The sequence below is a fragment of the Amphibalanus amphitrite genome, unplaced genomic scaffold (genome assembly GCF_019059575.1).
Source record: "Amphibalanus amphitrite isolate SeventyFive unplaced genomic scaffold, NRLGWU_Aamphi_draft 001150F_arrow, whole genome shotgun sequence".
Taxonomy (NCBI): Eukaryota; Metazoa; Arthropoda; class Thecostraca; order Balanomorpha; family Balanidae; genus Amphibalanus; species Amphibalanus amphitrite.
In genome coordinates, this window is record NW_024882644.1 from 136,550 (window position 1) to 164,513 (window position 27,964).

General features: G+C 50.3%; 1 protein-coding gene and 1 long non-coding RNA gene across 4 annotated transcripts; one reads left to right on the plus strand and one right to left on the minus strand.

Annotated features, from left to right (window-relative positions):
- Window positions 1-5,892: 5,892 nt before the first annotated feature.
- On the minus strand, window positions 5,893-19,719 carry LOC122370615. The gene is made up of 2 exons (XR_006254585.1): window positions 19,438-19,719; window positions 5,893-6,979 (listed from the first exon to the last, which is right to left on the minus strand). It is a non-coding gene; the product is annotated as an uncharacterized LOC122370615 (long non-coding RNA).
- Window positions 19,720-20,295: 576 nt separating this feature from the next.
- On the plus strand, window positions 20,296-27,456 carry LOC122370618 (negative elongation factor A-like). Of its 3 annotated transcripts, none has more exons than XM_043346349.1 (10): window positions 20,296-20,726; window positions 22,056-22,236; window positions 22,677-22,762; window positions 23,308-23,473; window positions 23,900-24,121; window positions 24,645-24,854; window positions 25,238-25,404; window positions 25,660-25,779; window positions 26,200-26,332; window positions 26,703-27,456. In XM_043346349.1, the coding sequence occupies exons 1-10, from the start codon at window positions 20,517-20,519 to the stop codon at window positions 26,888-26,890; spliced, it is 1,683 nt and encodes a 560-aa protein (XP_043202284.1). In that variant the 5' UTR covers window positions 20,296-20,516; the 3' UTR covers window positions 26,891-27,456. The 3 variants fall into 3 exon arrangements, with proteins under 3 accessions (XP_043202284.1, XP_043202282.1, XP_043202283.1); XM_043346347.1 differs by having other exon boundaries at window positions 20,450-20,726; window positions 25,663-25,779; XM_043346348.1 differs by having other exon boundaries at window positions 20,450-20,726; window positions 25,238-25,398.
- Window positions 27,457-27,964: the final 508 nt, after the last annotated feature.

The following is a 27,964-nucleotide window of genomic DNA, read 5'->3' on the forward strand; positions in this document are numbered from 1 at the left end:
CATATGACCTCTGTGACATCAAGTGACCTCTCTGATGACTCCAAGCTGATCTCTGTGACCTGACATGTCCCAGATGACCTCCAATTGAGCTCTCTGATAACCCCAAGCTGACCTCTATAACCTGACATGTCCCATATGACCTCTGTGACCTTTAAGTGACCTCCCTCATGACCCCAAGTTGACCTGTGTGACCTGACGTGTCCCAGATGACCTCCGTGACCTCCAATTGAGCTCTGATGACTCCAAGCTGATCTCTGTGACCTGATATGTCCCAGATGACCTCCAATTGAGTTCACTGATGACCCCCAAGTTGATCTCTGTGACCTGACGTGTCCCATATGACCTTTGCGACCTCTAAGTGACCTCTCTGATGACCTTAAGCTGACCTCTGTGACCTGACGTGTCCCAGATGACCTCCGTGACCTCCAATTGAGCTCTGATGACTCCAAACTGACCTCTGTGACCTGATATGTCCCAGATGACCTCCAATTGAGCTCTTTAATGATCCTAAGCTGACCTCTGTGACCTGACGTGTCCCAGATGACCCTCAGTTGAGCTCTGTGATGACCCCAAGTTGACCTCTGTGACTTGACGTGTCCCATATGACCTCTGGGACATCAAGTGACCTCTCTGATGACTCCAAGCTGATCTCTGTGACCTGACATGTCCCAGATGACCTCCAATTGAGCTCTCTGATAACCCCAAGCTGACCTCTGTGACCTGACATGTCCCATATTACCTCTGTGACCTATAAGTGACCTCTCTCATGACCCCAAGTTGACCTGTATGACCTGACGTGTCCCAGATGACCTCCGTGACCTCCAATTGAGCTCTGATGACTCCAAGCTGACCTCTGTGACCTGATATGTCCCAGATGACCTCCAATTGAGCTCACTGATGACCCCCAAGTTGACCTCTGTGACCTGACGTGTCCCATATGACCTCTGCGACCTCTAAGTGACCTCTCTGATGACCTTAAGCTGACCTCTGTGACCTGACGTGTCCCAGATGACCTCCGTGACCTCCAATTGAGCTCTGATGACTCCAAGCTGACCTCTGTGACCTGATATGTCCCAGATGACCTCCAATTGAGCTCTTTGATGATCCTAAGCTGACCTCTGTGACCTGACGTGTCCCAAATGACCCTCAGTTGAGCTCTGTGATGACCCCAAGTTGACCTCTGTGACTTGACGTGTCCCATATGACCTCTGTGACATCAAGTGACCTCTCTGATGACTCCAAGCTGATCTCTGTGACCTGACATGTCCCAGATGACCTCCAATTGAGCTCTCTGATAACCCCAAGCTGACCTCTGTGACCTGACATGTCCCATATGACCTCTGTGACCTTAAAGTGACCTCCCTCATGACCCCAAGTTGACCTGTGTGACCTGACGTGTCCCAGATGACCTCCGTGACCTCCAATTGAGCTCTGATGACTCCAAGCTGATCTCTGTGACCTGATATGTCCCAGATGACCTCCAATTGAGTTCACTGATGACCCCCAAGTTGATCTCTTTGACCTGACGTGTCCCATATGACCTCTGCGACCTCTAAGTGACCTCTCTGATGACCTTAAGCTGACCTCTGTGACCTAACGTGTCCCAGATGACCTCCGTGACCTCCAATTGAGCTCTGATGACTCCAAGCTGACCGCTGTGACCTGATATGTCCCAGATGACCTCCAATTGAGCTCTTTGATGATCCTAAGCTGACCTCTGTGACCTGACGTGTCCCAGATGACCCTCAGTTGAGCTCTGTGATGACCCCAAGTTGACCTCTGTGACTTGACGTATCCCATATGACCTCTGTGACATAGAGTGACCTCTCTGATGACTCTCCAAGCTGATCTCTGTGACCTGACATGTCCCAGATGACCTCCAATTGAACTCTCTGATAACCCCAAGCTGACCTCTGTGACCTGACATGTCCCATATTACCTCTGTGACCTATAAGTGACCTCCCTCATGACCCCAAGTTGACCTGTATGACCTAACGTGTCCCAGATGACCTCCTTGACCTCCAATTGAGCTCTGATGACTCCAAGCTGATCTCTGTGACCTGATATGTCCCAGATGACCTCCAATTGAGTTCACTGATGACCCCCAAGTTGATCTCTGTGACCTGCCGTGTCCCATATGACCTCTGCGACCTCTAAGTGACCTCTCTGATGACCTTAAGCTGACCTCTGTGACCTGACGTGTCCCAGATGACCTCCGTGACCTCCAATTGAGCACTGATGACTCCAAGCTGACCTCTGTGACCTGACGTGTCCCATATGACCTCTGTGACCTCAAGTGACCTCTCTGATGACTCCAAGCTGATCTCTGTGACCTGACATGTCCCAGATGACCTCCAATTGAGGTATCTGATAACCCCAAGCTGACCTCTGTGACCTGACATTTCCCATATGACCTCTGTGACCTCTAAGTGACCTCCCTCATGACCCCAAGTTGACCTGTGTGACCTGACGTGTCCCTTATGACCTCTGCGACCTCTAAGTGATCTCTCTGATTACCCCAAGCTGACCTCTGTGACCTGACGTGTCCAAGATGACCCCCAGGACCTTCAATCGAGCTCTGTGATGACCCAAGTTGACCTCTGTGACTTGACATGTCCCAGATGACCTCCGTAACCTCCAATTGGGCTCTTTGATGACCCCAAGCTGACCTCTGTGACCTGACGTGTCCCAGAAGGGCCCCAATTGAGCTCTGCGATGACCATAAGTTGACCTTTGTGACCTGACGTGTCCCAGATGACTTCCGTAACCTCCAATTGAGCTCTTTGATGATCCCAAGCTGACCTCTGTGACCTAACGTGTCCCAGAAGACCCCCAATTGAGCGCTGTGATGACCATAAGTTGACCTCTGTGACCTGACGTGCCCCCCAAGTTGCCCTTTGTGACCGACGTGTCTCAGATGACCCCCATGACCTTCAATCGAGCTCTATGATGACCCCAACTTGACATCTGTGACCTGACGTGTCCCATATGACATCTGTAGCCTCTACGTGACCTCTCTGATGACCCCAAGCTGACCTCTGTGACCTGACGTGTCCCAGATGACCCCCATGACCTTCAATCGAGCTCTGTGATGACCCAAGTTGACCTTTGTGACTTGACGTGTCCCAGATGACTTCCGTAACCTCCAATTGAGCTCTTTGATGATCCCAAGCTGACCTCTGTGACCTGACGTGTCCCAGAAGACCCCCAATTGAGCGCTGTGATGACCAGAAGTTGACCTCTGTGACCTGACGTGCCCCCAAGTTGCCCTTTGTGACCGACGTGTCTCAGATGACCCCCATTACCTTCAATCGAGCTCTATGATGACCCCAACTTGACATCTGTGACCTGACGTGTCCCATATGACCTCTGTAGCCTCTACGTGACCTCTCTGATGACCCCTAAGCTGACCTCTGTGAGCTGACGTGTCCCAGATGACCCCCATGATCTCCAACAGAGCTCTGTGATGACCCCAAGTTGACCTCTGTTACCTGACGTGTCCCTGAAGACCTCCGTGACTTTTATTTGAGCTCTGATGACTCCGAGCTGACCTCTGTGACCTGACATGTCCCAGATGAACTCCAATTGAGCTCTCTGCTAACCCCAAGTTGCCCTTTGTGACCGACGTGTCTCAGATTGCCTCCGTGGTCTCCAATTGAGTTGTGTGATGACCCCAAGTTGACCTGTGTGACTTGGCGTGTCCCATATGACCTCTGTGACCTCTAAGTGACCTCTCTGATGACTCCAAGTTGACCTTTGTGACCTGACGTGTCCCAGATGACCCCCATGTCTCTCTCTCTCTCTCTCTCTCTCTCTCTCTCTCTCTCTCTCTCTCTCTCTCTCTCTCTCTCTCTCTCTCTCTCTCTCTTTCTCTTCACGTGCCGGTGTCGTGGATCCTATAGGCAAATTTTGTACATACCAATGTTGATCCCCAGTCTCTGACCGGACATGTATTTTCCTTCCCGCAGGATGCCGGCGGCGGCGACGACAGTGTGCCGGCGCACATCTCTATGGAGGTGGACACGGCGACCCGTGGGCGACCGCCGCTGCCGCGGTTTGCTACAGGTGGCCATGGCCACTAATCTGTCACGAACTTCTGACAGTGAACGCCAGTCGGTTCTCGGATGTGAGGACGCGCCCGTCGAATAAAGTGACGGAGATGCACCGTGTGACAGTGTGCGTTTTCCGGGCGAGTTCGTTGCGCTGTGTGCCGGTCGTGCGCGGGACTGGTACCACCCGTCGTTCCACCAGTTCTCAGTGCTGCAGCGCGCCGTGCGCGATCTCAGTGCCGCCGCCGAGGAGACCGTGCGCCGCGAGCTGCCGCCCGAGGACCTGCCGGCGCTGACCCGGCTGTCATCTCTAACTGACGGCGCGCTGTCGCTTCGTCCTCCGACCCTGCGCCGGCCGCGCCGGGAGGCCGAGCTGCTGACCCAGCTGCAGCAGCTGGCGGTGGCCCTGGACGGCGCCTGCCCCCTGGTGTTGGATGGCAGCTGCGGGAGCTACGTGACGCCGTCTGCGCTTTTGGCGCCAGGAGAGCTTGACGCTGCTGCGAGCACTACAGGGCTACTAGCGGTACGTCACGTGCTGCTGGTTTTCTAGAGACGGATGTTTGCTGATATTAGGCTGTTAAGACTGAGCCGTGATGCTGTGGCCGGTGGGAGTGCCGGCGCCGGTCGTGGTGCACCCGACGCCCAGCGCTCCGCTTCGCGCTGCTACCACACAGGTAGGGTTCGGCACACCGACTCCCGATGGCTACGTGGACAGTGAAAATATTGCAATGTTATGGTACAGGTAGAGTGACCGTTCCGTTCTTTGTCAGGTCTCTGAATGGAGCTGCGTTCCGGTGGGCGGCTGGCTGCGCTCTCTCGGTCTGGCCCAGTACGCCGACGCGTTCGTCGCCCGCTCTGTGGATGGCGCCCGGCTTCTGGGGCTCACCGAACAGGCTATGGAAGACGAGCCCGACATCGGTGAGAGATTCACATTGCTAGCTGAGAAGGTGGATGTGACTCGAATTATTCAGTTCATAGCCTGATTTATCTACCTTAATCTATTTATATGAATCGTATTGCCACCATTAACCTAACTCCTGACTCGTGATTGTGGTTGCCTCAGTTGTAGGCCTTAAGTGCATCGCATTTTGACAGGTCTCGACGTGGCGACCTCGAAGCCAGCGTGTTGGGTCTCGGCTTCCCGCCACTCACCGGCGGACCTTTCCGCTTCGTGGACCGCATCGGTCCCGCACAGCTAGTCAAGGACATGGAGCGCTTCGCCGTCGTCAGTGGCGTCGGCTTCGAGCCGTGCCTGACCGTGCACTACCAGGCCGCTAGCGGCACCAAGTTCTGTTCGGCCGGGCCTCGTGTAATGCCCACATGTGATGACCGAGTGTATGCGCATGTGAAGCCGCTCCGCGTGTGTGCCAGCGCTGGGCGTGTTCAGTTTCAAAGTAAATATAGAACCCTGGTGATGAAGCTACAGTTTTTGACGAGAAATAGAGTGAGGTCATTTTGAAAGCGATCAGACGGTAGCGCCGCCGTTCTTTGGCACGCCTTAGCATGCATATGTGCTACACTAAAAGTTTAGGCTCGTGTCTTTCAAGGTCAGCAGGGTGAGGGCACCAGGTGCTTCAAGTGGCCTCGTCTCAGGTAGAGTTCTAATACTCGTTCTAATACTACCAAGTACCAACACACGTATCTAGTCAAGGAGCTGAGTTGAAATCGAGGGGATGGGGGGCTGTTCACTGTTCAGCCCCTTCACTGGGGGGTTCACGGTTCAGCCCCTCCCCCATCAGGCGCGAAAATCTTGGAGCCCCAGCGTGGAGTGAGATAACCTTTTCGACGGCATGTGATCGGGTATTGCATCGAATGACACTGGGCGATTGAAAGATGTTTCAGCTCGCTTGTCAAGGCAAACATTTATTCACAACGAAAACAGACAAAGGCACATGTGGATTGCTAATGGATAATGGATAATGGCAGCAGGCAACACCCAGGTCGTGCGCCGTCTGCTGGAGAGCCAGCGGCTGGTGCGTCCTGAGCGGGGTCGCCACAGACGCCGCTCGTCACCCAGACAGCCGGAGACCGGCGGACCGGCCGGGACGCCTAACGACAGACACAACGACCCCTCATGGCGCTATGTAGCGGGCTACCAGTGAGAGGTCACGGAAAGGTCAGCTCATAATGTGCACGGCGTGACATACAGTGTTAATGTCATCCCGCGGTCGCCGGACAGTGAAAAATTGGACAATGACATTTCGCCGTCAAGACGAGCTCTACTGTCTACAAGACACAAGTAGTCTACATACTGTCTGCTACCGAAACTACTGTCGAGCTTCTTACTGTTAGTAAGAAATTACACAGGTCTAGATGCAATTTCAGCGATGAACTTCGGTAGTGCATGGCTGTGCAATTTCAATCACAAGATATTCTTGTTCATACATATCGTATTATCGGCATGGTACTCGCTCGTTATCACGCTTGCGTGGGCATACGGTAGCTCAAGGAAAATATGGATAATCGTAGAAGCCGGTATCAAGGGAATCCAGTGAGCACGAACACGCAGTACACGTCGGTGCTTTCTAGTTTCCTGGACGGTCACGCTTAGTGTAGCTAGCTCGGCCTTAAAAGATCATCACGGACACGGGGCTACGCGGCATTATATACCACCAGCAGACAGGATTTGATCTCTAGCAGACAAGCTTCTATCGGTGCCCCGCGCCGTCTCTCAACAATCGTCCACAGCCGCAGCTCCTGTGCACTGAGACGCTGTCACGACCGCGTCGTATTGCGACTGGAAGCCAGCCCACTGCCCGGTCTCTGCCGCGTCTCCGGCGGTTGGGACCTGTGCCGGGGGCGCCTCCTCCAACAGACTAGTGGCCATGGCCACCTGTAGCAAACCGCGGCAGCGGCGGTCGCCCACGGGTCGCCGTGTCCACCTCCATAGAGATGTGCGCCGGCGCACTGTCGTCGCCGCCGCCGGCATCCTAAGGGAAGGAAAAATACATGTCCGGTCAGAGACTTGGGATCAACACTGGTATGTACAAAATTTGCCTATAGGATCCGCGACACCGGCACGTGAAGAGAAAGAGAGAGAGAGAGAGAGAGAGAGAGAGAGAGAGAGAGAGAGAGAGAGAGAGAGAGAGAGAGAGAGAGAGAGAGAGAGAGAGAGAGAGAGAGAGAGAGAGACATGGGGGTCATCTGGGACACGTCAGGTCACAAAGGTCAACTTGGAGTCATCAGAGAGGTCACTTAGAGGTCACAGAGGTCATATGGGACACGCCAAGTCACACAGGTCAACTTGGGGTCATCACAGAACTATATTGGAGACCACGGAGGCAATCTGAGACACGTCGGTCACAAAGGGCAACTTGGGGGCACGTCAGGTCACAGAGGTCAACTTAGGGTCTTCACAGAGCTCAATTCAGGGTCATCTGGGACACGTCAGGTCACAGAGGTCAACTTGGGGTTAGCAGAGAGCTCAATTGGAGTTCATCTGGGACATGTCAGGTCACAGAGGTCAGCTCGGAGTCATCAGAGCTCAAATAAAGGTCACGGAGGTCTTCAGCGACACGTCAGGTAACAGAGGTCAACTTGGGGTCATCACAGAGCTCTGTTGGAGATCATGGGGGTCATCTGGGACACGTCAGCTCACAGAGGTCAGCTTAGGGGTCATCAGAGAGGTCACGTAGAGGCTACAGAGGTCATATGGGACACGTCAGGTCACAGATGTCAAGTTGGGGTCATCATAGAGCTCGATTGAAGGTCATGGGGGTCATCTGAGACACGTCGGTCACAAAGGGCAACTTGGGGGCACGTCAGGTCACAGAGGTCAACTTGGGGTCATCACAGAGCTCAACTGAGGGTCATTTGGGACACGTCAGGTCACAGAGGTCAGCTTAGGATCATCAAAGAGCTCAATTGGAGGTCATCTGGGACATATCAGGTCACAGAGGTCAGCTTGGAGTCATCAGAGCTCAATTGGAGGTCACGGAGGTCATCTGGGACACGTCAGGTCACAGAGGTCAGTTTAAGGTCATCAGAGAGGTCACTTAGAGGTCGCAGAGGTCATATGGGACACGTCAGGTCACAGAGGTCAACTTGGGGGTCATCAGTGAGCTCAATTGGAGGTCATCTGGGACATATCAGGTCACAGAGGTCAGCTTGGAGTCATCAGAGCTCAATTGGAGGTCACGGAGGTCATCTGGGACACGTCAGGTCACAGAGGTCAGCTTAAGGTCATCAGAGAGGTCACTTAGAGGTCGCAGAGGTCATATGGGACACGTCAGGTCACAGAGGTCAACTTGGGGGTCATCAGTGAGCTCAATTGGAGGTCATCTGGGACATATCAGGTCACAGAGATCAGCTTGGAGTCATCAGAGCTCAATTGGAGGTCACGGAGGTCATCTGGGACACGTTAGGTCATACAGGTCAACTTGGGGTCATGAGGGAGGTCACTTATAGGTCACAGAGGTAATATGGGACATGTCAGGTCTAAGAGGTCAGCTTGGGGTTATCAGAGAGCTCAATTGGAGGTCATCTGGGACATGTCAGGTCACAGAGATCAGCTTGGAGTCATCAGAGAGGTCACTTGATGTCACAGAGGTCATATGGGACACGTCAAGTCACAGAGATCAACTTGGGGTCATCACATAGCTCAACTGAGGGTCATCTGGGACACGTCAGGTCACAGAGGTCAGCTTAGGATCATCAAAGAGCTCAATTGGAGGTCATCTGGGACATATCAGGTCACAGAGGTCAGCTTGGAGTCATCAGAGCTCAATTGGAGGTCACGGAGGTCATCTGGGACACGTCAGGTCACACAGGTCAACTTGGGGTCATGAGGGAGGTCACTTAAAGGTCACAGAGGTCATATAGGACATGTCAGGTCACAGAGGTCAGCTTGGGGTTATCAGAGAGCTCAATTGGAGGTCATCTGGGACATGTCAGGTCACAGAGATCAGCTTGGAGTCATCAGAGAGGTCACTTGATGTCACAGAGGTCATATGGGACACGTCAAGTCACAGAGGTCAACTTGGGGTCATCACAGAGCTCAACTGAGGGTCATTTGGGACACGTCAGGTCACAGAGGTCAGCTTAGGATCATCAAAGAGCTCAATATGAGGTCATCTGGGACATATCAGGTCACAGAGGTCAGCTTGGAGTCATCAGAGCTCAATTGGAGGTCACGGAGGTCATCTGGGACACGTCAGGTCACAGAGGTCAGCTTAAGGTCATCAGAGAGGTCACTTAGAGGTCGCAGAGGTCATATGGGACACGTCAGATCACAGAGGTCAACTTGGGGGTCATCAGTGAGCTCAATTGGAGGTCATCTGGGACATATCAGGTCACAGAGGTCAGCTTGGAGTCATCAGAGCTCAATTGGAGGTCACGGAGGTCATCTGGGACACGTCAGGTCACAGAGGTCAGCTTAAGGTCATCAGAGAGGTCACTTAGAGGTCGCAGAGGTCATATGGGACACGTCAGGTCACAGAGGTCAACTTGGGGGTCATCAGTGAGCTCAATTGGAGGTCATCTGGGACATATCAGGTCACAGAGATCAGCTTGGAGTCATCAGAGCTCAATTGGAGGTCACGGAGGTCATGTGGGACACGTTAGGTCATACAGGTCAACTTGGGGTCATGAGGGAGGTCACTTATAGGTCACAGAGGTAATATGGGACATGTCAGGTCTAAGAGGTCAGCTTGGGGTTATCAGAGAGCTCAATTGGAGGTCATCTGGGACATGTCAGGTCACAGAGATCAGCTTGGAGTCATCAGAGAGGTCACTTGATGTCACAGAGGTCATATGGGACACGTCAAGTCACAGAGATCAACTTGGGGTCATCACATAGCTCAACTGAGGGTCATCTGGGACACGTCAGGTCACAGAGGTCAGCTTAGGATCATCAAAGAGCTCAATTGGAGGTCATCTGGGACATATCAGGTCACAGACATGGGCGGCGCCACCGGGGGGGACGGGGGGACAGGTCCCCCGCTATCGAAAGTTAGGGGGGTACAGTACCCCCCTATCGGCGAGGCCCGTTCAATAGTTGATAATAATGCATTATAGAGCTATCCGTCGCATTTAATGCATCGTTGGTTAATCAAGGCAGGTTCTGAATAAAGATTGCTGTTGGGATGCATCGCAGGGGGTCCTGGCCATCTGCAAAAGGTGTGGAGCTGTGATGCCTGTAGTTATAAGGTGATCGGCAGGGCCTCGGGGATCGTGCCCCCTTTTTGGGGCGCCAGGCAGGGTTATTACTTATTACCTCCCCACCCCACTGCCAGACCCCATTGCCGATAAAACCAAGTTCACTGAAATTCCATAGATTTCCGTTACTATATGAAAATTTTCCATTCCTAATTAGTCAAATTCAAGCATGGCAGTTCTACCACAGGAACCATTTGAAATCTAGGTATGCCATTTAACCCCAGCACTTGTGGGGAGAAGTGTTCGGATAGATCACAGGCAGGACCAAAAAAGCACGCAGTAGCCCAAGACCTTATAATTGGATATAGCATCGGCTCCCTCTCGTCAAGGGGTTCGATAGCACTCGTTTTTTTTTCTGCAAAACTAAGTTCGGTCGGCGGCCGAACGGCTGGGGGTCTAATCGAGCCCCCCATCCCTCCCCTTCTTACGTCAGCGGCTGTGAAAATGCCATTACCAGCTGTTGAAACATGGCAGTTGCTTTTGCACGAGTGCACGAAAGGGTTTTAGGTCCGTGATACGTGCAAGGTTCTACATGAAAATTGAGATACACCAGCTTATCAAATTGTGCTCACTGATGGTGCGCTCGGTTTTACCTTGACTAGTCTTTGAATTCTGGGGCGAAACAGACCAGTCAAGAAACCTGTTCCATAAGGAGAGCCACTAATGCTAAAGAGATGTGGGATGAGGTTTCCAGAGACCTTCATTACCTCCCAAAGGGGGTGCCCCGCCATTTGCCAATCCCTGCTGTAGTTGTTACGATTGGAGGGTGAATATGAGAACGATGCAGGTCGTGCCAGCTCGATCATGACGAACACAATGGTGCCGACATCACAGCTCTACTGCCATTTTTGACGAAGTTAATCAACAAGCACCGGAATCCTACCCTGGGGCATTTCACCTGCAGATGTCACCGGACCTGAGACCCTTTCACTCAATTTTTTTCAACGGTGCATCGCTCGTTTTTCCCGCGAAGCTCTTGGCAAGTAAAATCATCAGAAAGTGTGATCAAATAACGGCTGGTGACCTTCCATGACCTAGCGTGACCTTTTGAATGACCACCGATGACATGACCACTGACGGCTAGCCATTAGCTGCACCCTGCCCGTTGCATATGGATCAGGTGGTGATGTCATGATTCTGAAATTATATTGCAGTTTTGGCGCACTTATCAGAGCAGAAGACATTCCCACTTTTCCTCCATGACTATATGATGGTGAAGCCCTGAAGCTGACCAGACGTAAGATCGAAAATTTGAAAGTACGAAACGTGAGAATAGCTGTCACTGCTACTCATACCTAAGCAATTCGCAGCTTGTAGGAAACCAGCTTTGAGTTGGCAAGACTGCAAATTTTGATTTAGAGGCAAGGATGCTTGAAAAGGTGATCGATCTTAGGTGTCCTAGGATAAGTTTGGAAACGGGATGCACCATTCGATGTGTTTTGGGCCTTGCCAAGTTTCGCGGCGTTACGTGCCTCGTTTTTTTTTGCATACACGATCAGTATCTACTTTTGGGATTTTCGATTTTCGGTCCCCGTCCCCCCCTATCGAAAACCCGTGGCGCCGCCCCTGGTCACAGAGGTCAGCTTGGAGTCATCAGAGCTCAATTGGAGGTCACGGAGGTCATCTGGGACACGTCAGGTCACACAGGTCAACTTGGGGTCATGAGGGAGGTCACTTAAAGGTCACAGAGGTCATATAGGACATGTCAGGTCACAGAGGTCAGCTTGGGGTTATCAGAGAGCTCAATTGGAGGTCATCTGGGACATGTCAGGTCACAGAGATCAGCTTGGAGTCATCAGAGAGGTCACTTGATGTCACAGAGGTCATATGGGACACGTCAAGTCACAGAGGTCAACTTGGGGTCATCACAGAGCTCAACTGAGGGTCATTTGGGACACGTCAGGTCACAGAGGTCAGCTTAGGATCATCAAAGAGCTCAATTGGAGGTCATCTGGGACATATCAGGTCACAGAGGTCAGCTTGGAGTCATCAGAGCTCAATTGGAGGTCACGGAGGTCATCTGGGACACGTCAGGTCACAGAGGTCAGCTTAAGGTCATCAGAGAGGTCACTTAGAGGTCGCAGAGGTCATATGGGACACGTCAGATCACAGAGGTCAACTTGGGGGTCATCAGTGAGCTCAATTGGAGGTCATCTGGGACATATCAGGTCACAGAGGTCAGCTTGGAGTCATCAGAGCTCAATTGGAGGTCACGGAGGTCATCTGGGACACGTCAGGTCACAGAGGTCAGCTTAAGGTCATCAGAGAGGTCACTTAGAGGTCGCAGAGGTCATATGGGACACGTCAGGTCACAGAGGTCAACTTGGGGGTCATCAGTGAGCTCAATTGGAGGTCATCTGGGACATATCAGTTCACAGAGGTCAGCTTGGAGTCATCAGAGCTCAATTGGAGGTCACGGAGGTCATCTGGGACACGTCAGGTCACACAGGTCAACTAGGGGTCATGAGGGAGGTCACTTAAAGGTCACAGAGGTCATATGGGACATGTCAGGTCACAGAGGTCAGCTTGGGGTTATCAGAGAGCTCAATTGGAGGTCATCTGGGACATGTCAGGTCACAGAGATCAGCTTGGAGTCATCAGAGAGGTCACTTGATGTCACAGAGGTCATATGGGACACGTCAAGTCACAGAGGTCAACTTGGGGTCATCACAGAGCTCAACTGAGGGTCATTTGGGACACGTCAGGTCACAGAGGTCAGCTTAGGATCATCAAAGAGCTCAATTGGAGGTCATCTGGGACATATCAGGTCACAGAGGTCAGCTTGGAGTCATCAGAGCTCAATTGGAGGTCACGGAGGTCATCTGGGACACGTCAGGTCACAGAGGTCAGCTTAAGGTCATCAGAGAGGTCACTTAGAGGTCGCAGAGGTCATATGGGACACGTCAGATCACAGAGGTCAACTTGGGGGTCATCAGTGAGCTCAATTGGAGGTCATCTGGGACATATCAGTTCACAGAGGTCAGCTTGGAGTCATCAGAGCTCAATTGGAGGTCACGGAGGTCATCTGGGACACGTCAGGTCATACAGGTCAACTTGGGGTCATGAGGGAGGTCACTTAGAGGTCACAGAGGTAATATGGGACATGTCAGGTCACAGAGGTCAGCTTGGGGTTATCAGAGAGCTCAATTGGAGGTCATCTGGGACATGTCAGGTCACAGAGATCAGCTTGGAGTCATCAGAGAGGTCACTTGATGTCACAGAGGTCATATGGGACACGTCAAGTCACAGAGGTCAACTTGGGGTCATCACAGAGCTCAATTGAGGGTCATCTGGGACACGTCAGGTCACAGAGGTCAGCTTGGGGTCATCAAAGAGCCCAATTGGAGGTTACGGAGGTCATCTGGGACATGTCAAGTCACAGAGGTCAACCTGGGTCATCACAGAGCTCGATTGAAGGTCATGGGGGTCATCTTGGACACGTCAGGTCACAGAGGTCAGCTTGGGGTAATCAGAGAGATCACTTAGAGGTCGCAGAGGTCATATGGGACATGTCATGTCACACAGGTCAACTTGGGGTCATGAGGGAGGTCACTTAGAGGTCACAGAGGTCATATGGGACATGTCAGGTCACAGAGGTCAGCTTGCGGTTATCAGAGAGCTCAATTGGAGGTCATCTGGGACATGTCAGGTCACAGAGATCAGCTTGGAGTCATCAGAGAGGTCACTTGAGGTCACAGAGGTCATATGGGACACGTCAAGTCACAGAGGTCAACTTGGGGTCATCACAGAGCTCTGATGGAGATCATGGGGGTTATCTGGGACACATCAGCTCACAGAGGTCAACTTGGGATCATCATAGAGGTCACTGCCAGCTCCTGAACTGCTCCTACGCTTAGATCATTTAATAACTGCTTTTTCCTTTTATTCCCACTTTTGGAGGCCTAGCTTAGCATTGAAATTTGTTCATGCAAGTTTTCAAGTGTCAGAACATTTTTGAAACTGACATAAAATGGTAAAGGGTCTTGCATCGCGTGAGACCCCTGCGTCACAATTGTCTCAAGGCCAGGAAAGCGAACATGAAAGTGGCGGGAATGAAAGTGCTGAGGAGGGGTTTGTGACTGTGCAAAGCAAAAAGAAATCAAAGAAAGGTAAGGCATTCCAGTGCAGAGGAAGTACTGGGAAACCATGTGGCAAAACTATCGGGAAGAAACAAGATTCTATAGAATGCGAAGGCTGTAATGACTGGTTCCACCCGAGCTGTCAGGGCCTAAGTGTTGAGGCTTTTAAAGCCATCGACCTACACGACCTCTTCTGGGTGTGCGAAACATGCAGAATGAAATTCAAGGTCTCGGTTTCACTGCAACAAGTGATCTCTAGAGTAGAGCAGGTAGAAAAGAATGTCATAGAAGCAATTGGCAAAGACAAGGATGAGAAAACTGTAGAGAAAGGGATCGAGAAAAAAATAAATGAAATGGAGAAGAAAGTAGTAGAAAAACTAAGCGAACAGAAAAAGGTTATCCTACAGAGCTCGGACACGATAAAGAAAGCTGTTCAAACGAGCAACGAGAAAAGGGACATGAACCTGATCATTCACAACCTGCCAGAGTCAGAGTCAAGCGAGACAGAGGTAAGGAAGGAATATGACAAGGAAAGGATCCAAGAGATGTCTAGGGCCCTGCGAGGCAACGACACTCATATAGATTTGCTAGACGTGGTCCGTCTTGGCAGAAGAGACACTTCATCCGACAAACCGAGATTGCTTTTGGTGAAACTTAAAGACAAAGAGCAACTAGAGGACCTGTACAAAAAGAGGTTCAGACTAACAGATGTAGGGTTCAAGAACAGGTACATCACCAAGGATCTGTCGCCAGAAGAAAGATCAAAGCAAAAAGAACTGAGGGACGAACTCAAAAGAAAAGGCAAGGAGACACACAGGATCTTTCAGAACAAGGTGGTCCCAAGAGAACAGTAGTGTGACTCTCAACAAAGTTTTGTCATGCTTCTACTCTAATGTCAATAGCTTAGGAAACAAGATGGAAGAGTTTGTGAACAGGGTGGACATTCATAAGCCAGACATTATAGGACTGACAGAAGTGTGGCAGAAGGATGAGATTCACATTCAAGGCTATCAAGTAGCAGCCAGTAAGTCCCGACCTGATGGTTGTAAAGGTGGAGGTGTTCTACTTCTTGTGGCAGATCATTTAAGGGTCAGCGAGTGTGATATTTTGAACAATTCAAACTTTGAAGAAGCAGCATGGTGTAGAATTCACACAAGGCCTGGGAACACAATAGTGGTGGGCATCTGCTACAGACCACCAAACAGTGATCGGGAAAATAATCAAGAACTGCTGAAGTTGCTAGAGAAAATGAAAACAATTAGTGCTACAGACTACCTGGTTATGGGAGACTTTAATTACAGAGAAATTGATTGGGACACTGGTGCAATTTCAGGACCACCAAACTCTGATGCCACTCAGTTTTACAACATAGTACAAGACTGTTACTTAACCCAGCATGTGAAATCCAGCACCAGGCACAGAGCAGGTACAGCCCCCTCTACCCTGGACCTCATCCTCACTAATCAGGAAAACAATGTTGAGGAAGTCAAATATGAAGCTCCAATAGGAAAAAGTGATCACTGTGTGATAATATGGGACTATAGAATACACTCTGAAAACAGGGAGGCCAAGGAACAACTCAGATACAATTACAGAGCTGGTAACTATGATTCTATCCGTCATGAGCTAGCACAGGTGCAGTGGGATGTGATAGAAAACATGGATGTTGAAGCAGCATGGACATTCTTTGTTGATAAGTTACACGATTGCAGAAAGAAGTATGTTCCTCTATTCAAAGGCAGAAGAAAAACAAAACTGTCACCACCGTGGTGGAATAAAGCACTAGATAAGCAAGTGAAGCGTAAATATAAAGCCTACAAGCAGTACAGAAAAGAACAAACAGCAGAGAATCTGAAGAAGTTTACCAGGATCAGAAACGAGACCACGAGTCACATCCGGCAGACAAGAAGGTTGTATGAGGAAGAGCTGGCAAGGTCAGCTAAGATAATGCCAAAGAAGATAGCCAAATATGTAAGACTGCAAAGCAAAACAAGAGACAAAGTGATGGAACTAGTCAAACCTGATGGCACTGTGATAGCAACAAAGAAAGAGATTGCAGATGAACTACAAACATTCTTTTGCTCAGTTTTTGTAAAAGAACAAGGCGGTGTTTTGCCAGCTTTTGAAAGTCAGGTGGAAGAAGGAGAATCACTCGAGGATATTAACATTACTTTTCAGGAAGTACTCCATGAACTTCAAACGTTGACTGAAGACAAGGCATCAGGACCGGATGATGTTTCCCCCTTTCTCTTGAAAAACTGTGCACCTGAGCTAGCATACCCACTCATGCAGATATTCCAAAAGTCCATGACAAGCGGACAGCTACCAACAGCTTGGAAGAGAGCAGCAGTGGTACCACTCTTCAAGGGAGGCTCCAAAAAACTGGCAAGTAACTACAGGCCTGTGAGTCTGACTAGTCATGCATGTAAGGTCATGGAAAGAATTATCAAAAGGCACCTGCTCAACCATCTATTAGAGAAAGATCTCATCTGCAAAGAACAGCATGGCTTTGTACCCAGAAAATCATGTTTGACCAATCTTCTAGAGGCTCTGGAGGATTGGACACACATACTGGACAGCAGCAGTGGACTGGACATCATCTATTGTGACTTTAAAAAGGCCTTTGATTCTGTGCCCCACCGAAGACTTGTTAAGAAGCTGGCTGCCTATGGTGTCAAAGCAGGAGTGCTTCAATGGATCACAAACTTTCTTCAGGACAGGACTCAGAAGGTAGTAGTTCATGACCAAGAATCTAGAGAAGAGGCTGTGACCAGCGGAGTTCCGCAGGGCTCAGTATTGGGACCCATCCTGTTTGTGATATATGTCAACGAATTGCCCACATTGGTCCAGTGCGACGCAAAACTGTTTGCAGATGACATGAAGATTTATCGCAAGGTCAGAAATTCAGAGGACTCAGAACAACTTCAGGCAGACCTAGATAGACTCTCGCAATGGACTGAACAATGGCTTCTTGAATTCAACCCCCAAAAGTGTAAAGTGATGCACTGTGGACCACATAACCCAAAAAGATCTTACAGTATTAGAGGAGTCAAACTAGAAGTCACAGATAAGGAGCGAGACCTGGGGGTGACTATAACAAACGACCTTCGACCTACTAGTCACTGTCAAAGAGCTGCGAGCAAAGCAATGGTAGCTCTCCGAATGATAAAGAGGTCCTTTGACCAAATCACAGCAACAAACTTCACCAGCCTCTTCAACTCATATGTGAGACCACACCTGGACTACTGTATACAAGCTGTGGGTCCCCAAGCTGTTCAAGATATCAGTCTCCTCGAAAACATCCAGCGCAGAGCTACAAGATTGGTGAGGGGGTTAAAGCACAGGCCATACCAAGAAAGACTAAAAGTCCTGAAGACCGTATCTATTAAAGACAGGATAAAAAGAGGCGACTTGATTGAGACGTATAAAATCATGTCAGGGAAGCTCAATGTGAGGAGAGAGAAGTTTTTCAAACTGAGGACGACAAACACAAGAGGTCACCATATGAAATTACACAAGGAGCAGTCAGTCCATCAAGCCAGACAAAGGTTCTTCTCACAGAGGGTGGCTAATGACTGGAACAAGCTACCAGATGATGTTGTGTCTGCTGACACCACTGCTACATTTAAAGCTAAGCTAGATAAGCACCTCCAGCTCAAAGCCAACTGTGACCTGTGACCTCCAACCTCAATGAGTACCCTGACATGTTTCCTTGCCAACAATGACATGGACAACAAATAGCATACTGCTACCCCAAGTCCATTATCTATATACCTATACCTATACCTATACCTACATAGAGGTTACAGAGGTCATATGAGACACGTCAGGTCACAGATGTCAACTTGGGGTCATCACAGAGCTCAATTGGAGACCACTGGTGCAGCTGAGACACGTCGGTCACAAAGGGCAACTTGGGGGCACGTTAGGTCACAGAGGTCAACTTATGGTCATCACAGAGCTCAACTGGGGGTCTTCTGGGACATGTCAGGTCACAGAGTTCAGCTTAGGGTCATCAGAGAGATCACTTAGAGGTTACAGAGGTCATATGGGACACGTGAGGTCCCAGAGGTCAAGTTGGGGTCACACAGAGCTCAAATGGAGGTCATCTGGGACATGCCAGGTCACAGAGGTCAGCTTAGAGTTATTAGAGCTAAACTGGAGGTCACGGAGGTCATCTGGGACACGTCAGGTCAAAAAGGTCAACTTGGGGTCATCGCAGAGCTCATTGGAGGTCATGGGGGTCATCTGGGACACGTTTTTGGAATCGGGAGAATTTTGGGGGATGACCCTTGCAACGTCCAACACCGCCTTTCTGGATTCGCCAGTAGTTGCTGGAATGGTGTTAGGCTACTTCCAATTCCTGAATACCCCAATAAATGTGAAATAGCATATTATGGACCATTTTCAACACTCTTGCTGCCTCGCTTGCATGGATGGAGGCCTCATAGACGACCTGTCAGTTCAAGCTCTATAACTTGCATTAGCATCAACGGATTGCAACAAAATTTTCAGGATCTCAAGTTCAAACAATTTTACACGTACCACGTAACTTTCGAGGCAATGACCCGAATGACCTGTGACCTATTCGGTATACCCCAAGGCAAGGTCAACTTGCGACACTGACACTACTTACGACTGCTATTTCAATTTTGTAAGTTGTGTCGCAAATCAGGCAATGTGCAATACATTAAAATTACAATAACCCACACCAAAACACACTATACCTACCAAATCAAGTTCTTCAGCACCCCTAAGGTAAGGCCAGTGCACTGGCACGGGGCACGTCCAAGGTCAAATCGCGTTTCTCAGATTTTCGGTTTGTTATTTTCATCAAGGTTTTGATAGGTGCTCGCACGGTAGCCATGTTGGGATAGGTGAATTAAAGGTTAAATTATTTAAATATTTTAAAATAATTTAAGACCTGCCAAGCCTAACAATACGCAGAATAATAACCAGCATTAAAAATTGTATTGGGATAAAAATTTATATGTGAATCGAAAGGGTCCGCTAAAAATGACCTTGACCTTTGACCCGTCATTTCTCCGTAGTTTGACCTTGCCAAAACAAGAAAAACCAGCAGTAGCATCTCCAACATTGTTTGCATCATTGAGCAAAAAATTATTGAAATCTAAGGGGTCCTCCTTTCTCACCTGGCCACGTGGTCACTTCCACTTCCTGTATTACACATACGTGACCTTGATTCTGACCTTTGACCTACTATATATCAGTTCGTGCTGCTTGCCAAAGTAAGAAATTGATATTTTTGAAATCAGCTTTTCATGGACTATAGTTGTACCAATTTTTACGAGAATCCAAAGGGTCCGCCGAGAATGACCTTGAACTTTGACCTAAGATTCCTCAGTTCTTAGGGGGTGCCAAGCCTAGGTGATTTATTTTCGTAATAAGCATGTCCTGGTCTATCTATCCTGTTAATTTAAATCGATTCTGAGGGGTCCATTTTTGTCATTTTTTCCACGAATGTGGTGCTGGAATCCGAATCCGAATTTGAAGCCAACTTTATGAACGTAATAACAGCGCCGTTCTGCGCCATTTGTTGTTTGGTGAACGTATGTCAATCTAGTAGCAGTAACATATTTCAACTTATAGATATGTTTGTCTAAAACAGAAAATCGGTCTTGAAGCATTTTGCGATCAAAGACACCTATGCACTGCAAACATATCAATAAATTTTATCAATTTGATCAATTTTAAGCCAAAAATACCTACATAACAGCACACATTGAAGCAGACATCTTTCGAGCGTATCAATCAGCATACAAAGGTAGGAGGTATATTAATAAATATAAAATAATGCTGGTTGCTCGGTTACTCCTGTTTTATTAATGTGAAATGCTCCATAAATTCTCTAGGCCAAAGATCTCAGTCACATGGTCATCGAGGCAAACTGTTGTCTTCCATACGTGTGGTTGTGGATTTGGCTATTATGCACACCAAGGCGCCCTAAAACGAAAAATTCCATATTGGGTCGATGATTTAGTTGTGCTCCATCCAGTGTCTAGAATTGGTCTACAAGAGCTTTTGCCCTCATTTCTGTTAATTTTCCAATTTCCATGTTACTCTTTATCTAACTATAGAAAATGAGCTACTGCCATATTGACGAACGTGAATCAACGAAGCTTGAGCGAGCCAAATTGTTTTGCGCCAGTTATCTTGCAGCAGATTCGTTCGTAGTTGGTTGTGCTTACTGGGCGGCGGTGACCGCGGAGTCATGTCTAATGTTAGGGACAGTGATACTTCGCTTTGGCTTCATAATAAATTAGGAACATCTAACGATACATGGATTAATGGATCGATATGCTCACAGCTGAATGTCTCAGTACTGAGAAACATTCGTGAGTGTTTTGTAAATTTGCAAACACAAGTAAAATTGAAGCTTCTTTTAGCACTTCTTCACACTCCAAGAAGGAACTTAGAAGAAGTAAGTCTATGTATATTTTGGCAACTTAACAACATGCGACTAATGCATGTTAATACCCTAGGTGGGCTCTGAAAATTTTTGAGACCATGGAAACTGTGTTGATGTGTCACGATTTAGCGCTATGGTGAAAGATGGGCGTCCTGTTCAAGTGTCTGTGGCTGCTGGTGCTACAGCTCCTGCGGTGTAAAAGGCTGGGCTTAGCTAGTGGCCAATCAGTCAACATACACAGGAGTTTCTGCCATCCTGATAGGCCACTGGATAAGCCCCACCTTTTTAACCACGAAAGCCATGGCAGTCACAAACACTTGAACTGGGCCCTGGTTTCCCTTTGATGTTAGATGGTTACATGTCACTTGTGCTGGAAAGATGGATTATTAAGTTTACCTTAAATCTCATGAGTCTAATATTGCCCCTGCGGTGGTGTGGGCTAACCACGATAGGTACTGGAAAGCCATCAAATGCTCTTTTATTCATTTTTGTAGTTCTCATAATTATCACAAGGTATGCATTATGTTATCTTGATGGTTGATAATTTTCCACAAATTGATGCATAACTGGAAAATGAATAGAGCTTACAGTACCTCATAAAAGTGCATTTGGTAGCCATGGTAATGCTTCTTTGTATTTTTTTTGGAAAATCTGAAAGAACGTTGAAAGAGCCTTCAAATGCACTTTTCCGTGGCACTGTAGCTCTATCATGGATGCTCTATTATTCCTGAATTATGAGTCAATTTATCGAAAATTGTTTGAACAGGCGAAATTTAACATTTGCAGACCTCTTGTGGCCTTGATATTTGACCTGGCCTGAAAATGATTGAAGTACTTTCTTCGTAATTACGCTCTTTCTAATACCGCTTACCGCGTGTGCTACGTGACCCAGAAGCCGAGTTAGTAGGGGGAGCGTACAAACGCGCCCCGCAGCACTCCACGAAAAATTCAGACCACCAGCACTTCACAGGTTTAAATAGGATAATCGAGTTGCAAGCAATGGAAGTTGCGTTTCAGAGGAACGCAGGAGCGAGCAGCGAAGCAACGTTTTAGGAATGTTGGACCCGGTTGCGCTGGGCATAATTTTAGCTTAAAGATACAAGTTTCCTGGAGCCCCTGAAATGAGACTGTTTGAGCTGTCCCGATGATGTTTGGGTGATGATAAAGCGTTGCAAGCTAGGTTCCTAATGAAACTGGTTGCTTGATTGCCCTTTGTTGCTGCTGTCTGCTAAGCTAGTGGCGCTGGTGAATCTACACAATCTGTCGCCGGTTAGAAACTGATATTAGCGAATCAGCTACACTCGTTAGTGTCGTTAGCTGACTATCCGACCCTTGTTTCAGTGGAAAGTCGACATCGAGGAAATCCTCGAGATTGCTGCTCTGGACTCAGACCAATGGGTATCAATGCTGGCTGAAGTCATGAAAACATTCCCGGCAACGGGGAATTTCAACACGGAAATCGGCAATGTCGAGGAGAATAGGAAGATCTTCGGTGACCTGATTCAGGAGCTGCAGAAGCTGGGTGAGTCTCGAAGACGTTTCAGGTGATCATATATTCCAAAAGGGAAAGTGTTCTAGACTGCATATGGTATGTTTGGAACGCAGGTGCTCTGCTATATGATAATTTTGCTCATTTTATGGGGGTAACTGCTAAGGTATAGATGATACGCCTGCCTAATTTTAACCAATCTGTCTACTATCGTTGCATTAGTTTGTAGGCTCCTATAGTTCACTGTATTGTCAATTTTCCATCTATTTGTCACAAATGCATTTCAAATATCCATAAACGAAGAATTTATTCATATTTTCTTGTCCTCTGTGGATATGTGGGACCAGCTAAGACCGAAAGTTTCACGTTCGCCAGCGTCGATAATTCCTAGCTCACAAAGTATGCGCCTGTGTTATCACTGTAGTATTTGTGGATTGCCGTTTGACGTTGGCCGTCTGCTGCGTTGTTTGCAGTGCGGAAGACACTGGACGTCGATCTGCTGCCCCTGGAGTGTCACTACCTGAACCGGGCGGCGCTGGCGGCCACCACCGGCCAGCTGGTGAGTGGCGCCCTCCCCGCCACCAGCGGGGCCGCCCTCCCGGTCCCTCCGCCCGGGATGGGGCGCCCGCCGACACTGGCTCTCAGTCAGGCAATGCGACTGGGCAGTCCGGAGCGTGTCGTGGCGCAGGATGAACTGGGCTCCTCACAATCTTCAGCCCACCGGTTATACATACGTGCTGTTTTGAATGTGTGTGTACTCAAAGTTATGAGACATTACCAGGCCCTGATTCGTTGATTAGCTTTAATGAAAACACAACAGAACTTCGGCTTCATACGGATCCGTGCTTCTACTTTAATTAATTTCATTGTATGTAATACAATCCTTGCATCTTAAATCAAAATTTATTTTCGATTTCTTTATTTGTTTTCCACATCAATGCAACATGATTAAATGCCACACTGCAATAGAAGGGGTCGGAATTCCCCTCGCAAAGCCCATGCCTATGATTTGTTGCACGGGCTCCGTTGTTTCGTTGGTTAGTTACCGATCGTTTGCTGCCCGCCAGCCAAGTCTTACCCCCGCCCCCCGTCCCTGACGATCAGCCGCAGCCAGAGAAGCACTTCTCGCTGCGCCGGAAGCCCAAGTCGGCGGCGCTGAAGCTGGAGCTGCTGCAGAAGGCCCAGGACATCAGCGCGCAGCTGAAGAAGACGGTGGTGCCCTCGGTTCCGGTCCGCTCGCGGGGAATGCCGCGGAAAATGGACAACTCCGGTGAGCGCCGCAGCCAGCCGAGAAACGTCGACGAACCGAAAATAACCCAACGCTTGAATACATTGCTTTGTCTAGTTGTATTTTTTGTTAACATCTGTTTCGTTTTGACACTTAAAACGGGAATAGTACTGAAAAACTTCAGCTACATGACAGCTGACCGCCCCCCCTTCCACAGCTGGTTCCTTGTTACCAACAAATAAGATAGTTGTCGGAATTCGCTCGAGGTGTCTGATATACAGTGTCCTTACCGTCTGTGTGTGCTGGCCGTATGCGTTATTGACGTCTACTAAGTGTGTCTGTGTGCTGACTGCGTCTGATATACAGTGTCCTTACTCCTTACCGTCTGTGTGTGCTGGCCGTATGCGTCGTCAGTGCCGTCTTCTAAGAGTGTCTGTGTGCTGACTGCCGCCGTACGCCCCCTCTCAGCCCCTCTGCGCGGCATACCGAGCCGGCTGCCTTCCGGCGGGTTCACCGGCACCAGTAACCTGTCGCGCCTGTCGGCGGCCGCCGGCGCCCCGGCCTCCCGGCTGCCCCGCACCCCGGCCGGACGCAAGGAGGGGCGCGTCAAAATGCTCGACATCAACGAACAGCCCATCGGCTTCCAGGCGCAACTGCAGCAAGGCAAAAACAAACGGAAAAAGCTGCCCGGTGAGTGCGCTTCGCGGCCGGCCGGGTGGTACACTGTCCCACCGGGACATAGTGGGATGCGCTGGCGACGCCGCTTTGGCGCCAAATCGGTGCGCTCATGCCCTATAATGCTATAGGCGTTAGTCTGTCATGTTTTTGCATTGTTTTTTTCCTTCTTAATAATGTATCAGTAATGAATGTTATGTGTTGTAAGAAAATTGGGTGGAGGAAATTGGGTTGTTGGCAGACAAATCTGCGGCCGATAATTCTGTCCTTCATTGAGCAAAATGCGAACAAAATTCATTCTTGGGGCCCTCCACGATTTGTTTACATGCATGCGGTCATAAACAACGTCACCTTTAAGGGGACCCCCTACAGCTGCGCCTTGCTCGAGTCACAGCGGGTTGCTATGACGTTGATGGCGTTTGGACTAACGTGGCCCGTCATAACTGTGTGACCATCAGAGGAAGATATGGCGTCTGTTGTTACCTGACCCGTCCCTGACTCGTCCCCTGACCCGTCCCCTGACCTGATGAACCCACAGAGGACGAGGAGCAGCCGAAGGAGGCGGCGCCGGCCCCTGCTGCGGCCGGCGCGCCGGCCTCCAAGCGCCAGAAGCCGGCCGAGGAGCGGGTGCCGGCCACGCCCGACTACGCGGCCGGTCTGCTGTCGGCCAACCCGCCGACTCCGGCGCCGGTGCCGGCCGCCGAGCCGCCGCCGCAGACCCCGCAGGCGACGCCCACGCCGGCCACCAGTGAGTGGGCGGCTGTGCCGACCAGCGGGCCCGGGAATCCACACAGCACCATACTCTCTATATACGGCGGGCAGGCGGGAGATGCTCTGCGTCTCAGCATTGCGCCAGCTTCTGTTGCGTCCGATAAGTTCATCACTGTGTTGTCAGTTATCACCTTAATTTCGAGAGGCGAAACGATTTTCGCGAATTTCTTAGCATCATTGAGGGCGTGGGCATTACTCAAATGCTGCCGACACTGGAATCATTTTCTTCTGTAGAGGCGACAAGATCCGCTATGGAAAACTATTTTCCTGTTTGAGTTTCAGCTAAATTTATGGTCTGCCTGACTCCATTTTATTTTCGAACCTACGTTTCTGTCCCGCTGACGGTCGTTCCTCCGTCAGACGGCGTGTCGCGGCCGACGCAGGCGGCGCCGGCGGCCGGGCTCGTCTCCGCCCAGTCCATGTACCAGTCGCAGCCGCCGGCGTACGAGCCGTCGCAGCCTGCCGTCCAGCCGCCGCAGCCGTACCAGCAGCAGCAGCAGCCCGAGCAGCCCGGGCAGCAGGTACAGGTACGGCCTGAACGCCTGGCGACGATAGACCAGAGCGGAACCTAGTCGCGAGCGCGGGAATGAGTTATGGTGCGCCGCGGCGGATTTGAGTGTCCAAGGGTATCCTGCCCGGGATTTTTGATTGGCCAATAAGTGCCGCACTTGGCGCTAGTGAATTTGTAGAGGTATGCCCAAAGTGTAGTTGCCTGTTTCACCAGTGGAGACCACACGTCCTGATGTCCGTGGCTGACGCTGTGTGTTTGTGTGCGTGTCCAGCAGCACGTGCTGGTTCCGCGGGTGGCTGAGTACAGCAGCCAGCAGCCGGCGGCCGCCCAGCAGCAGCAGCAGCAGCAGCAGCAGCAGCAGCAGCAGGTGGCCATCATCGCCCAGCCGCAGGTGAGCCGCGATTGGGACTGTGCTGGCGCTAACACGGGATCGATGGTAGAAGATGCACTTTGAAATGCCACCCAGTGATGGCTAATGAGTATAGCTTAAGTCAGAATAAGTTCACGAGCTCTGCTATCAAACCAGATATGAGTTGTTTATTGAATTCATACAAGTCATATGCCAGTCTTGGCGGCTTTTGCTGACTTGTAGTTGTAATATCAATCGACTCTGACTGTCTGATCAAAATGATCAGAGCGATGTGTAGTACTAAATGGAGTAGCACTGCAATATACCCTTGGTGTCATGACTTGAATTAACACCACTATTCGGTTGCGTTCATTCGTTTTCACCGCCCGACTTAAGGTGAGGTCGATGTCTGTAGCGCTGTTGGCGGCGCGCTGTTGTGACACTGACTGGCGACTCCGGCAGGCGAACACGCAGCGTCGAGGGCTGACGCTGACCCGCGAGCAGATGCTCGAGGCGCAGGAGATGTTCCGTACGGCCAACAAGGTCACACGGCCCGAGAAGGCGCTCATCCTGGGCTTCATCGCCGGCTCCAGGGGTGAGCGGACGGTGGCGGGCAGGCCGGAGGGCTGTTCACTGCAAGTGAGGGGCCGGGGAGCAGTCAGGGGAGGTTAGGGGCTGTCCTACGTAGGAGACGTTATGGGCGGAGGGGGGGGGGGGCGGAGGGTGCGGGGTCCAGTGTAGGGAAGAGATGGAGCGAAGGTAGATGGGATATATCACGGTGACTTATATGGGACGAGCGAAAAGGCTAAATAGATCTGAGGGACGATACATTAGTAAAGTAACGGACGCCATATTAATTGCCCATGAAAAGGGCGCCCTCATCCGACGATGCTCGGTTGGCTAGCGCTGAACCAGCTCATGTTCTATGTGCGCCACTGACGGAGTCTGTGTTCGTGTGTGCGCAGACAACCCGTGCCCTCACCTGGGTAACGTGGTCACCATCAAGCTGTCCGAGGACCCGGAGACGCTGCAGCCGAGTGAGGGCGCCGGCCTGGTGCCCATGGTGGCCGAGACCCACTTCCAAATGAACTACTCCACCGGCGAGTGGAAGCGCATCAAAAAGTTCAGCCGCCGCGACGGCGTGCCCACGTGAGAGGCCGCCGACCGCCGGCCGTGTGCTGAGTGACGCGCTGCTCGGGGCCGGTGGCGGGGACGCCGCGCCGGTCCGGCCGGGCAGTGGTGAGCAGCAGACAGACTAACCAACCGCGCTCACCTCAGCCCGCCACCGGCCCAGCCACTTCCTCTCTGTGTTGTGCGCTGGAGCAAGCTCTCGTGCGTTTTGTTTCTCCGTGTTTTGGTGCCTATGCATTAATGTGTCCGTGGGCTATATTGCCCAAGTAGGTGCGTGTGCGCGCGTGTGTACAAAGTTGTTATATGACCTTAGCGAACCGCTGGAGATATGGATAGGTGCTGGTTTACGGCGCTCACCTGACAGAGCGTCCCGGCCCGTGTGAGGGAGCACCTGAACGGCGCAATGTGCCGCAGTACTGCCAGGCACGGCAACGGGGCGGGTCCCCTCGCAGCGTACCGGCTGACGCGACTAGTGTACCGTGTACCGGACTGGCCACGACCACATCATACACATATAGCGCCGTATTTTCGCCAGATTTGGAGCCGTGCTTGTACAATGTCCTCCAGAATATATGAGTTTGGATAATGTGCCGCCTGTATTTGGTGGATGCCTCCTTCATTGTTCCGAGGTTTCACGGAGTGTCGAGCGGGCGGTACCCTGGGCAATGGGGAAGCTTTGACGTTATCGACGGAAGCTTTTGAAATGTCACACGCCTCGCATTTGTAAGTGGTATTGTAATATTTTGTATATATTCTGACCCTCCGAGACTTGAGATATTGGGAAACACCAGCTGCATCAACGTGATGAGCGGTGTCGGGGGAAAAAGGGCAGAGATGCAGGAAGCGCAGGAAGGCAGGAAGCCGATAGCAGCGATAGCAGCAAGGGGCTGCCGGCCTCGCCCTCAGTCCTGTTCGATAGCAGGATTTGGATATGAGCTACGCCATATTTGATGACGTCAATTAATGTATTTTGTTTCTTTTTTGGAAAGTATTCAATACAATAATTTTTTCAAGGCATCAAAACAGTACAAGATGACCCAAAAAGCATTAATTTTCTTTGCGCTTTATTTTACTGATATAACTTCAAATTACCATG

What these genes read in the sequence shown, in the direction of transcription:
- LOC122370618 (XM_043346349.1), top strand. Translation starts at nt 20,517, where the DNA reads ATGTCTAATGTTAGGGACAGTGATACTTCGCTTTGGCTTCATAATAAA. An exon ending in GCGGAAAATGGACAACTCCG is followed by an intron (nt 23,474 to 23,899) that starts GTGAGCGCCGCA and finishes GCCCCCTCTCAG; the next exon opens with CCCCTCTGCGCGGCATACCG. An exon ending in GACGCCCACGCCGGCCACCA is followed by an intron (nt 24,855 to 25,237) that starts GTGAGTGGGCGG and finishes TTCCTCCGTCAG; the next exon opens with ACGGCGTGTCGCGGCCGACG.